Source organism: Myodes glareolus, chromosome 19 (genome assembly GCF_982192425.1).
Source record: "Myodes glareolus chromosome 19, mMyoGla1.1, whole genome shotgun sequence".
NCBI lineage: Eukaryota > Metazoa > Chordata > Mammalia > Rodentia > Cricetidae > Myodes > Myodes glareolus.
The window spans coordinates 66,792,695-66,806,363 of NC_142044.1; the positions used below are offsets into that span (position 1 = coordinate 66,792,695).

The window sequence follows — 13,669 nt, forward strand, 5'->3', positions numbered from 1 at the left end:
TGAACTCAGAAGGGCAGGCAGTGCTTTTAACCACTGAGCCATCTCTCCAGCCCCCAGATCTTGATTTTAATTCTTCTTTGAGATATCCATAAGTGGAACTTGTCATTACCATGCGTGTGAACGTGAGTGCGCGTTCACTGTGTTGTGTGCATGGGGGTTAGAGGAAAACTGCGGAACTTGGTTGCTGTGTTTTCTTTTCCTTTTTCACGGCAGTTGTGCCATTTAATTGACTACCAACAGTACATATGGGATATATTTTATCAGCATTCTGATATTGTGATTAACAATTGTTGCTTTTTGCCTTTTGGACAGTGGGTATCAAACCTATCACAAATACTAGGTGAATCTCTACCTCTCAGCTACACCCTTGTCTCGTTGCTGCTGTAACTGGTCTTGCTAATTGGCAATGCTGAGTGCCTTTTATTATATTTGTTTGCTGGTTGTTTTTAAGTTATTCAAGACAGGGTTTCTCTGTGTAGCCCTGTCTATCCTGGAACTCCTCCTGTAGACCAGGCTGAACTCAGAGTGAGAGATCTGTCTGCCTCAAGTGCTAGGATTAAAGGTGTGCTCCTCCATTGCCCAGCTTCTTTTATTGTTTTTATTGGATATTTATATATCTTCTTTGGAGATATCTCCTTTAAGTTCTTTGTACATTTTAAAATCAGTTTTGTTTAGTTTTTGCTGTTGAGTGTTAGAGGATTTCTATATAGGCCACACCTTTTTTTACATAAGAATTTTCCTCCATATTTTATTATAAACATATTAAACATTTCAAATGTTAGTCTGGTGTGGTGATGTACACCTTCAATTCCAGCACTTGAGAGGCAGAGGCAGACAGATCTCCAAGTTTGAGGCCAGCCTGGTCTACAGAGTGAGAATCTGTCTGAACTACTACCCTTGCCCCCCAAAAAGTAGATGCAGTACTGGTTGTTTATCTCTAATCTGAAAATCTGAACTCTGATACCCTAACACCTGAAACTTCCTGAGCATTGACATGACTACTGTACGCCTTTGTGACCACTTACAGTCAAAATAGAAGACTATAAAAATTTCATAAAGTTATCTTAGACTATGAATTAGTTACTTTTGTATTGTATGATAAGAAACCATGAGCCAGGTACTATATAGAAGACACTGTTCTAGAGGGATAGTCCACAATAGCAAAGGAGGAATGGCGGGGGGAGCAGGAAGCCGAGAGGTCACATCTTCAATAATAATCTCATTCAAACCCACACAGGCCATGGGCATGAATTTTATGTTTAGATTTGGGTTCAGTTTCTAAGATAATCTATATATACATGTAAACATTTCCAAATCTGAACTATAGAAGGTATGAGACACTTTTGGTTCTAAGCATTTTGGATTCTGCATCTCCTGATTATTAATATTTGGCCATATTTCTTGTCACTCACTTTCTTCCAAACCATCCTGCTTATTTGCAGGCATCAAGACATGTCCTTCCCAAAATATTTTAGCATACATCTGCTAAGGACAGGAATATTTTCTTATATAATCTTATTACACTTATCCTGCTTAGGAAATATTATATTCTGTGATATTATTGGCTAATGCAGAGCCTATATTTGCACTCATTTTTTTTTTTATAATTCTTACTTTTGTCTTTCATGACCTGACCTTTTGGAGAGTCCAGAAAAGTTGTTCAGAATTTGTCTCAGTTTGGGTATTTCTTGTTAAAAGCTTTTGGTAGCTGTAGCACATAGGTGATATTTTGTTTGGATTTTAAAGGATTATCATTTACTTTTTCTGGAAATTAAGGAAACATTAAAAATTATTTCAGATAGCATTCTGAAATGTAAATTGATAATGCCTTTCAAAACTGCAAAATTAATGATGTAATTGTACTTCTAGAACTTGTCTTAAAGAGACAGAAGTACAAAGTTGTTTGTAACAGTGTTAATTTGATAATTGGTATAGCCAATAAAAATATTCAGTTAAAAACTCAGGATATATGACTGTAAGCAAATATTATGCAGTTGTTAAAGATGATAATGTATTTTTTCATTAGTTGGCATTCAAAAACATTCTTTATATATTGTTTAATGATGCGAGAAAATTACAGTGCAGTTTAAGATGTAATCAGTCTCTAAAATAGTGTATTTACATAGATAAATAATATGCATATACAGAAGATTGGAATTTCTGAATGATGGGATTATGAGAGTTTTAAAAAATTGAGGGTAGAAGGGGCTGGAGAGATGGTTTAGTGGCTAAGAGAGCTTATTGTTCTTTCAGAGGACCTGGGTTTGGTACTCAGCACCTGTAACTTCATTTCTAGGGGATCCAACATCCTTTCTGGCCTCCACAGATACCTGTACACATATGGCGCACATAATACACTCAGACACATACATATACACATAAAGTGTTTTTTTTTAAATGGGGGAGGGGAGAGGGCTTAGTCAGTAAAGCTCATACAAATGTGAGCACCTGAGTTGGGATCCCCAGTGTCCAGGGAAAACCCACACTCCAGCGTGTCCTTAATACCGACATGTTACAGCAACACCACCATCCTTAATTAGAATTAAGCTTGTCTGTATTTTCTATTTTTTTATGTTGAACATGTGTTTTCCTTCCTTCCTTCCTTCCTTCCTTCCTTCCTTCCTTCCTTCCTTCCTTCCTTCCTTCCTTTCTTTCTTTCTTTCTTTCTGAGACAAGCTCTCTGCATAGCTCTGGCTGTCCTGGAACTCTTTCTGCAGACCAGGCTGGCCTCGAACTCACAGAGATCCAACGGTCTCTGCCTCTTGAATGCTGGGATTAAAGGGGACGCGCGCCTGCCTCTTGTCAATTCTTACTTATCCTGTACTCCTGATCTCAAGCAACTGTTAATCTTCTCTCTAGAATGATGTTTCTTTTCTGAAGACTCGGGTAATGAAGTCCAGTCAGCACGTGTTCTTTGCGTTCTGAGATTCATCTATATTCTTCCATGTATTAAAGATCCACTGCTTGCTTTTGCTGAGAACTATTTCATTGTGCACATACAAACAGTTAATTTATTTCCTGCTTTCTGGGTTGCTTCCAAATTTGAACCAGTTGTATAAATTGCTACTAAAGACCATATAATCTTTGTAAGGATTCAGCAACAAGGGTTTAATGTTTTTGAGCTTTTTTAATTTTAAAAATAATTAATGTACATTATACAAATGTCTGGGATATTTTGATATGTGCATACAGTGTACTGTTGTCAAATTAGAATAATTAAGCAAATTAGAATAATTAAATAAAAAGCATTCCTGTTTACTTAAGCACTATCATGTCTTTGTATGGAACTTTCAAATTCCTTTTTTCTTATTCTTTAGAAAAGAATGCCAGTTTTATTTTTAAACAAATACCAAACTTTTAGCTGGGCGTAGTGGTGCATACTTTTAATCCTAGCACTTGGGATGCAGAGGCAGGTTAATCTCTGTGAGTTCGAGGCCAGATGGTGTACAAAGTGAGTACAAGGACAGCCAAGGCTATGCAGAGAAACCCTGTTAAAAAAAAAAAAAGCCAAACTCAGGGACCTTAAGTCAGACTTTATGTTCATGAACATCAGTGCCTTGTGCCTGTGGCCTGTGGGACCAGCAGGTGTCCTGACGAGGGTCACAGATGGCTTGTGGGGAAGTCATTACCCCACTTCCTGTCTTGGCAGCACAAGTGAGACAAATCACCTTGTCTTACTCATTTTCCTTTTCACATCCACCCCAGGATCACGTCTATGAACTTCTCAACACCATCGATGCCTGCCAGTGTCATTTTGATATCGTAAGTGTGTTTATAATGTTTTTCTATTGTAGAAGAAAATTAAAGAAAAGGCCAAGTGTACACTGAGACAAGGAAGGGTGGGACAGAATTGGACAAATGATTGTTTATTTGTTCCTTCTCAAGTCTATGATTCTTTTTTAAATTAAAATATGTGTTTATTATTTCTTGTGTATATTTAGGTGGGAGGGTGTGTGTGTTCATGTGCTATAGCAATATATGGAAGTCAGAGGGAAATTTGTGGCAGTCTTTTAGGTAGTTGGGCTTGGCAGCAAGTGCTTTTTACCTACTGAGCCACTTTGATGGCCCTATTAGATACTATAAATATTTTTTAAAATGTGCAAAGGTTAAATGTTTTTAAATAGTAAGTTGATCTTCAATGTGATTTAAATAACACAAAATTATACAGCAGTATTTTTACTTTCCTTCCTTTAATCCACCAATAATACCTTGTTTCCTAGTTTCTTTGCATTCTTCTTTGTTTATTTTTTTGTACTGGGCTTTGAAGCTAGGGCCCTGTGCACTCTAGGGCCCAGAACTCTGCTACTGACTTAAATTCTTACTTCTGTTTTTTTAAATTTTTATTTTTTTCAAATGGTTTCTCTTTGTAGCCTTGGCTGCCCTGCAACTTACTATGTAGCCCATGCTGGCTTTGAACTCAGAGATTCTTCTGCCTCTGCCTTCCCAGTGCTGGTATTAAAGATGTGCACCATCTCTGCCTGGCTCCTACTTCTATTTTTAAACTTCTCTCTCTCTCCCTCTTTCTCTCTCTTTCTCTCTTTCTCTCCTTCCTTCCTTTCTTTTCTTTCTTCCCTTTCTTTCTCTCTTTCCTTCCCTCCCTCCCTCCTTCCCTTCTTTCTTCCTTCTGTTTTCGTTTTTGTTTTTTTCAAAACAAAAAAACATATTTTTGTTTTTTGTTTTTTTGGGGGGGGATTCTCTATGTTACCCTGACTGTCCTGGAACTTGATTTGCAGACCAGGCTGGCCTTGAACTCAGAGACCCACCTGTCTCTCTGCCTTCTAAGTGCTGGTTTTAAGGGTGTGTGTCACCATGTCTGGCTAAGCTTTATTTTGTGAGAGTCTCACTAATTTGTCTAAGCTGGCCTTAAAATTGTAATTCTCCTGCCTCAGTCTCCTGAGCAGCTGTGATTATGGGCTAGTGATATTCCAAGTTCCCCAGGATCTTGAACTCATATTTAGCTCTTAACTTTTGTTTCAATTTTCTTCTGAAAATGTCTACTATTGATTCCTACTTCTAATAGACATTGAGTCTGTTTAGTACTGTAGGGAATGGTCGGAGAAACAGGGATGGTCCAGGTTAATTGGCCATATTGATTTTGAGAATCCTTGTAATTTCCTTGTAGAATCTCAATTTTGACTTCACTCGGAGCTACCTGGATTTGATTGTGACTTACACTTCAGTCATCTTACTCCTGTCACGAATCGAGGACCGCCGCCTACTCATTGGCATGTACAACTGTGCCCATGAGATGCTGCATGGGCACAGGTGAGTTAGGGGAAGTAAAGAACCATGGTGGCACACCCCTTCATTCCCTTCAGGGAGGCAGAGGCAGGGAGATCTCTGAGTTGGAAGCCAGCCTGGGCTACAGAGTGAGTTTCAGGACAGAGAGGGCTACACAGAGAAACCCTGTCTCAAAAAACAAGCAAACAAAAAACAAACAAACAAACAAAAAACCCAAAAAACTGTAAAACAAAACAAAACACCAAAAAAAAAACCCAAACAAAAACCAACCAAACAAGCAAAAAGAACCTCATGTGGTTCTGTAAGAAGTGGGTGGGCACAACCCCAGAGAACCTGGGCAACAAAGAGGACCCTAAGAGATACCTACATGGATCTAATGTACATGGGAAGTAGAAAAAGATCAGATCTCCTGAGTAACCTTCTTATTTTGGGAACTGCTAAGCAAGTGCACTTTCAATGTGCTTACCACCCAAAGTGATTACCATGTGAGGTCACGCATGTGTCAGTTAGCTTTATTGAGTGATTCCAAAGTGTATATATGCTGTAAAACAAAGCACACATGATAAATATGTATAATTTTGTTATTTAAAAAATAAAATTGTATTAAAAGAAAAAATACAATTGAAATTTAAAAATAAAAATAATTGAAATAAAAAAGTGAATGGAGACAAAGGTACTTGTTATCATGATTTCTCATATGAAAACTTATAATCCATGTTGTGTCCCATGCAAAATAAGACAGACTTTCACATGTAGTTAACTACTGAATGCCAGAGGATTATCCGTTCTGCATTATCTCTGATCTGTTTATATTCCTGGACTGGCCTCCACTTTGCTTTTCAGGTTATTATAAAAGGCAAACACAATTGTTTTTAGTATTGTTAGGACAAATACCAGTAAGGTTAAGCCATTCGAGGTAAAAGATGTAAGATAATACCTATTAAGGATAATTGTAAACCAAATAGAAATGAATGTTGGATTATCTGCAATTCTGTCCTCCATCCCATGTCTGTATATGTGTCTTGGCACAAGCTTTAGCCAATGGATAAGCTTTGAATGTTTAGCTCCCCTTTGGGATTTTCAAAGAATGGGTCCAGGCATATTTGATACAGGCTAGCAAATGCAGAATTGTAGAGTAGCTATTATAAATCCAGCTCTATCTGCCCACAAGGGAGAAACTTTCATAGATCTATCTAAAACAATGTCGTCCGTCCATCCTTCCTTCCTTCCTTTCAGTTTTTCTTTTTCCAAGATAGGGTTTTCTCTGTGTATTCCTGACTGTTCTAGAATTTATTCTGTAGCCCAGGCTGGCCTCAAACTCAGAGATCCGCTTGCCTCTGCTTCCTGAGTTCTGGGATTAAAGCATGTGTCACCCCTGCCCATTGGTACGCCTGTAGTTGGACATCAGTATGAGTAATTCACAAGTTAGCATTTCTGTCTGTGGAGGGCAGGGAATGCCAGTCTTTGCACACATATGCACTATCCTCTACATATTTATGGAGAAGCCCATAACTCCTCTCTCTCCTGCTTCTTCCAGTGACCCCAGTTTTGCTCGCCTGGGTCAGATGGTATTAGAGTATGACCATCCTCTGAAGAAGCTGACTGAAGAATTTGGACCTCACACAAAGGTGAGCTCCCCGAGAGAGGGGAGAATCATTCAGGCAGAAGCATCCTTTCCATCTTTTACATTAAGGGTTTATTTTTTCCCCACAGGCTGTGAGTGGAGCCCTCCTCTCGCTGTACTTCCTTTTTGTTCGGAGGAATCAGGGTGCTGAGCACTGGTACAGTGCCCAACTTCTAAGCCTCACCAGCAGCCCCCCAGCCATGATCAACCCTGCCAATTCAGATACAGTGAGTTCCCCTTTCCTTTCTCTGCTAAGGCCTTCTATCCGGAAGGTGCTTCTTTTGGGAAACATGAGCCCCAGAGCTGTTTCAGCATTCTTCTAGGTTGATCCCTTTCTAAGCTAAGAAGTCATGGCTGATGCTGTGCTTCTGATTGAGCCAGGGTTTGTATGTACCTGAATTAACAAATGGGCGAACCGAGTCAGTGTGGTGTGGTGGCACATATACTTATGACCCTGACTCTCGGGAGACTGAGGCACGAGGGCTGCTACATGGCTATAGCCAGCTCTGCTTACATAGCAAGTACCCGGCCAGCCAAGGCTCCAGTAGGGTTTTGACTCAAAACCCAAACAAAAAAGAAATGGAGTCGTTAGGCATAAGAAGTAATTTGCATTAGGAGTGAATTGATTAATAAATGTTGTTATTCATCTGTGATAGGCCTGACACCTTCCCTCAAAGAATTTATAGTCCTGAAAGAAAGATATGGTATATTCTGTAATCTCAGCACTTGGCAGGCAGAAGTGGAAGAATTGTCACAAGTTTAATGCCAGGCAGGACTATATAGTAAGAACTTGTCTCAAAAGACCAAAACCAATAAAGCATATGGGGGTGAGGTGTGTAGAGAGGATTGCTATGCAGATGTGAGGACTTGAGTTCAGATTCTTAGCAACCATATGAGAACTGGATACAATGTTATGTGTGTAATCTCAGCACTGGGGAGTGGAGACAGGTCACACTGGAGCTTCTCGTCAGCTAAGCCAATCAGCCGTGAGTTCTGTGTTCAATGAGAGACTCTGTCTCAGAAATATAAAGTAGAGAGTGATTGAGGAAGACAGGTGGTGTCATGAACATGCATACATGTGTACATATGCACAAATTTACAGCTGAGACTGAGAGGTCATGGGTAAATTCCAAATGAATATTTGCACTTCAAGTGTGATTAGGGTACACAATGCAAGAAGAGTGAGATTTTGAAGTTATCTCAGTACTGGCGAGATGTCATGTCATTCCTTTTATTTGTTTTTCCTTCCAGCCCCACCTTGTTCTTTGCCTCCACTATGTCCTTTGTCTCTCCGTCCCCTTCCAGGGCCTCCTTTCCTTCACGGCAGCTTTCCTAGCTGTTGTCTTATCAAAGTGCCTTAATCCACTCTTGTAAAAGAAATGTTTTTGCTTGTTTTCACCTTGGGCCTTGTGCATGCTAGGCGTGAGTTCCCCCAGAGTTTTATTTAAAAACCTTTTAAATTACATTTTTATTTACTTTGTGATGTGTGGGTGGAGTACAAGTACAGAGGTCAGAGGACAACTTTTGGGGATCAGCTCTGTCCGTCTGCTTGCGAGTTCTGTGCATTAAACTCAGGTTGTCTGGTTGGCAGCAGTCTCCTTTGCCTGTTGAGCCATTTTGCTGGTTCTGTCCTTACTTTAGACATTCTAAACAGCTACTTGGTTCTCTCTGCCTGCTTCTTGTAGATGGCCTGTGAGTATCTGTCTGCGGAAGTGATGGAGCGATGGATCCTAAGTAAGTTGTGGGAGCATCTGGGAAAGGGCAGCACTCCTAGGAGCGCGCTATCCAGAAGCCGTCCTTTGTTTCCAATCCACTTGCAGTTGGGTTTCTTCTTTGTCATGGGTGCCTCAACTCCAACAGCCAGTGCCAACAGCTGTGGAAGCTGTGTCTTCAGGGCTCTCTGTACATCACCCTCATCCGGGAAGATGTACTGCAAATACACAAGGTCACTGAGGAGCTCTTCAGTAGTTTGAAAGGGTGAGTGATTTGCAAACCAGTCTTCTAAGAGTTATAGCCTCATCAGCATTTCTTTTCCCAAAGTATGAGTGGTAAGGAGTAATTTTAACTTTGAAATATTTATCAAATATCTTCTCTTTGTTGGTGCCTCATGGGATATTAGGGATAGAGAGATTACTAAGATATTGTGAGGCCAGACTGTCTGGTTTGAATTCAAGAGCCACTTTCTGGCTGTGTGACCCTGGGTAGGTTACTTAGTGTCACCATGCTTATCTCGATCTACTCATCTGTAAAATGTAAATAAAGCAGCACTTCCCACCTGGAAGTGGAAGGGAGCTGGGAGCAGGAGGACCGAGAGTCTGAGGTCAGCCCGGTTTGCCCCACAGTGATTTTCAGGCCAGTCTGGACTATGCAAGACCCTATCTCAAAATCAAAGCAAAATCAAGTAGGCTCAAACAAAACACCAAACCACAACAAAATGATGTCAAATCTATGACCTCATAGTGTTCTGAAGAGTTCCAGTACGTAAAGCATATGGAGAAAGATCTGGTATATTGTGTTATGCACTTGTTACTTTTTCTAATGTTTTAAACTGAGTTTGGTGGCACATACCACTAACCCCAGCACTCGGCATCTGTGGCAGGAAGATCAACATGTGTTACACAGTGAGACTGTATTAGAATAAAAAGTAGCAGCTGCTGAATTACTCAGAAAAGCTTAACTTTTTCTGTTTTAAATGTGCTTTCCTTAAAATTATGAGCTTCCCTACTCTTTCCCTGAAGTTTAGTCTCACTCCTTTTTTGCCATGAGGTTGCTTGTTTACTCCGTGTCTGACTTCTAACTCAAATGGCCTGGCACTTTCTGTTCCTCATACGGCTTTCCTCCCTGTAGCTGCTGAGATTTACAGCTTGCCTGACTTGTTCCCCCTCCTGCTTCTTCTTTTGCCTTCTCCTCTTTCTAAAACCCTAATAAAGTTGTCCTTGAGCTTAAAAAATAAAAGTTTGCAAATTGCTGGAAAATAGGCAAACTTGTGATACAGTAGGGTAGGGTTGTGATATGTAAACACAAAGTGATGTGTAAGCAGGAAGGGCGTTAAGGGCATCTGCACTGGCTTTGTAGGATCTAAAGAAAACAGGAGACAGGCAAATGTGAGTTAAACAATTGCAGTAAAGAAACTCAGCTCCCCCCACCACCCCACTCTTTTCTCTCTCTCCATGTTGCCGTCTCTCTCTTTTTGAAGACAGGGTTTCCCTATGTAGCTCTGGATTCCCTGGAACTTACTGTGTGGACCAGGCTAGCCTCAAACTTACAGAGATTTTCCTGTTTCCTGAATGCTGAGATTAAAATGTGTTCACCTCTATACCTAGCTTGAAGTTTATAGCCTTTGAGGCAAATGAACAATGTGCTCAGAGGTTCAAGTTGCTCAGCTGGGACAGCGTGGGTTACGAAGGTGGGGCTGTGAGTCAGTTTTGGAGCAGTGAACTGGAATATCATAAGCTGTGCCCTGGAGTCTGAGTCTGGGCTCCAAAGGATCCGGAGGCACTGAATGAATTCAAATGAGGCAGTTGAAAGGATCAGATTTGCTTCTTAGAGAAGATTACTGTTCCAGGGGGAAAAGCCGAGATGGGAAGTGCTAGAGACAGGGATTAATTTAGTAAGTGAGAAGAAATTGAGGATGTCAAACTCTCTGGAATGAGCATCTGATATTCCTTAGGGTAGAGGCATGAGAGCTATAGTAAGTGTGGGGAAAGACTATGATTCAAGTTTTAGACTTTTATTTTATTTTATTTTATGTGTATTAATGTTTTACATGAAAATGTGACTGTGTACCAAGTGTGTACAGTTCCCTTGGAGGCCAGAAGAGTGTCAGGTCCTCTAGTTAGGAGTTGGAGATGGTCATGAGCCTGTATGTGGGGGGGTGGGACCCCTAAAAGTGCTCTTAACTACTGAGCCACTGCTCTAGCCTGTGGATTCAGTTTTGAACAGACTGAATTGGAAATGTCTGTAGGACATACAGGTTATGTATGTCGGGCCTCTTGCTGTGTGATTTAGTAACTTATCACGCTATCTGGACTAGATGACACCTGGTGACATCATAATCAAAGCCCTGAGAATGAATAGGTCTGATTGTTTAAGAAAAAGATTGGGGACAAAACTTTTAGGAACATTGATATTTAAGTGTCAAGCAGAGGCAGAAAAATCAAGCCACTGGAAGAAAGTGCGCAAGAAGGAAGGACCGGCATCATGTGCTAGACGATGTGAAGAGAACAAAGGAGATGAGGGCTGGAAAACTCACTGGGCTTGGCTACAGAGGCCATCTTTGTGTCCTGTGAGCAGCATCAGTTGAGTGGTGAGATTGAAGGTTGGTTTCGGTAGGTTTAGGAGGAAGTGGAAGATAGGAACGAACTCTGTGTCGCTGTGAAGGGAGAATGGAGTTACAGGGGGAGGAGGCACAGGACTAAGGGAAGGATCAGGTCACCTACATTTATTTCTGCTGGCAAACACTGCACCTGGAAATGTAAAAAAAAAAAAAAAAATGAAGCCTTAACCGCCAGAATGGTTTGATGTGTGTGCTGTGTGTGTGTGTGTTTGTGTGTATGTGTGTGTACATATACAAAAGTATGCATGTGTTTTCAACCTTATGTAAGAAGTTTTGGGAAAGCATTGGCTCTACATTCGACATTGTATCTACAGATTTATTTATTTAATTATTACCATATTTTAGACGTCTTTGAATATCAGTATATAGAGACTCTCTTTTGTTGTTTGTGTGAGAGAGGTCTGACTTTGTAACTCAGGCTAGCTTCAGACTTGTTGCAATCTTCCTGCCTCAGCCTTTGAATACTAGGATTCAGGAATGAGCCATGGCACCTGGCTGAGACTTATTCTTTTTAATAGTTGAGGACTGGAGAGATGGTTCAGTGGTTAAGAGCACTGACTGCTCTTCCAGAGGACCTGGCACCCTTATGATAGCTACAACCATCTGTAACTCCAGTTCCATGGTATCTGACATTTCTGGTCTCCTTGGGCTCCATGCACACATGTGGTGCACAGACATACATGCAGGCAAAACATCCATACACATAAAAATAAAAAAATTTTGAACAAAATTCTATTATGTATTTATTTACCCAGTCTCTCTCTGTCTTACACACACACACACACACACACACACACACACACACACACACACACAGAGAGTTTTTTGAGACATGGTCTTACTGTTTAACTCTGTCTGGCTTGAAATTTCCAAGTATACCAGGTTAGTCTTGAACTCACAAAGCTCTGCCTGCCTTTGCCTCTTGAGTACTGGGATTAAAGGTGTGTGCCTTATAGGGCTTGAATTTCCTATTGTGTGTGTGTGAATATGATGGGTGTGGTGTGGGGGAGGAGCTTTCACAGTGGAGGTCAGAAGACAATTTTGTGGTGTCTGCTCTCTTCTTCCACCTTTACCTGACTGGTTCCAGGGACCGATCAGAGGTCACCAAGCTTGAAGGGCAGGCTTGAGCAGTTCCCTGATTTCCTGTTGATGAACATTGAACTGTTTCCATTTAAAGAGATCGTTTTAAACAAATGCTTTTTGTTTGAATGTTTGTTTGTTTTTTGAGATGAGGTCTCTCTATATTTCCTGGATATCCTGGAATTCTCTCTGTGTAGACCAGGCTGGCCTCGAACACAGGGAGAGTCCCTGCCTCTGACTCCTAAGTTAAACAAATGCTTTAGCGACTATCCATTGACATGTTTCTGTAGGGTAAGTTCTCAGATGTGGAGAGTAACACACTTCAAACTTTACTTCTTTTCCCCATTCTCAAGCTAGGGAACAAACCCAGGGTTTTGTTCATGCTGGGCAAGCGTTCTGTTTCTGATCCATATCCCCAGTCTGTTTCTTTTTAATTTTTTTTTTTCTCCTTGGTTTTTCGAGACAGGGTTTCTCTGTGTATGAAGCCTGTCCTGGAACTAGCTCTGTAGACCAGGCTAGCCTTAAACTCAGAGATTTGACTGCCTTTGTCTCCCAAGTGCTGGGATTAAAGGTGTGCACCACCACAGCCTGGCCACAGCCTCTATTTTAATTTTTTTTTTTTTTTTTTTTTTTTTTTACCAAATTCTCCCTTCCTCCTGGTTGTCTGGTTCACAGTATATTAAGGGCAGGACTATGGCTTAGAGGTAGATCGCTTGCTTAGCTTGTGAAAGATCCTGGAGTTTGATTCTCTGCACTAAAAACAAACAAATGCCTTCCTCTAAACAAAACAAACAAAAACGCAACAACAAACACTGGTTCCTCAACAACTGATTAGTATTATTGATTTAAAAAGACTGCCAAAGAATTGATGAGCTAGCACTTGCACTAAGCCTGACAACCTGAGTTCCATCCTTGGAAACCATGTGGTGCAAGGAGAAACCCTTCTCCTAAACATTGTCCTCTGACCTCCATGCGAAATAAATACATAGATAAATGATTTTAAAAATTGCAAGAAGAGAAAAAGGAAACATTTAAAAGAGCAAAACAAAAGAACAAAGAAACAAGAACATAGTAAAAAGAATTCATTTCCAAAGTCAAGAGAGAGCGAGTCTTTAGCAGAAGTCCCAGGAAGAAGAAATGTGGGTGTGAAGCTTCTAGTGAGGTGGAAAGCTGTTTGGTTCCTATCACTAAGGACAGCAGCTAATATGTATGACTTATAGTTCAGGAAATTCTATGATCTTTATGATAACTTAGGCATACACATATATACATATTTAAATGTGTACAAAGATATGTATGTATACAAATGAGAAGACAGAAAGCTCAGTCTGAATCTCTCTCAGTGAGAGGTGGGAATATGAAATAATTCTAGAATTTTTTTTTTTGGT

General features: G+C 40.4%; 1 protein-coding gene across 1 annotated transcript in view; it reads left to right on the top strand.

The window, feature by feature from the left end:
* Nucleotides 1-13,669, top strand: part of Nckap1l (NCK associated protein 1 like) — a 44,879-nt gene that overhangs the window by 3,917 nt on the left and 27,293 nt on the right. The window contains exons 4-9 of the mRNA XM_048449710.2: nt 3,706-3,762; nt 5,123-5,265; nt 6,779-6,869; nt 6,955-7,092; nt 8,551-8,599; nt 8,686-8,842. Of these exons, the coding sequence (XP_048305667.1) occupies nt 3,706-3,762; nt 5,123-5,265; nt 6,779-6,869; nt 6,955-7,092; nt 8,551-8,599; nt 8,686-8,842 (635 nt within the window). The remainder of the gene's footprint in view (nt 1-3,705; nt 3,763-5,122; nt 5,266-6,778; nt 6,870-6,954; nt 7,093-8,550; nt 8,600-8,685; nt 8,843-13,669) is intronic.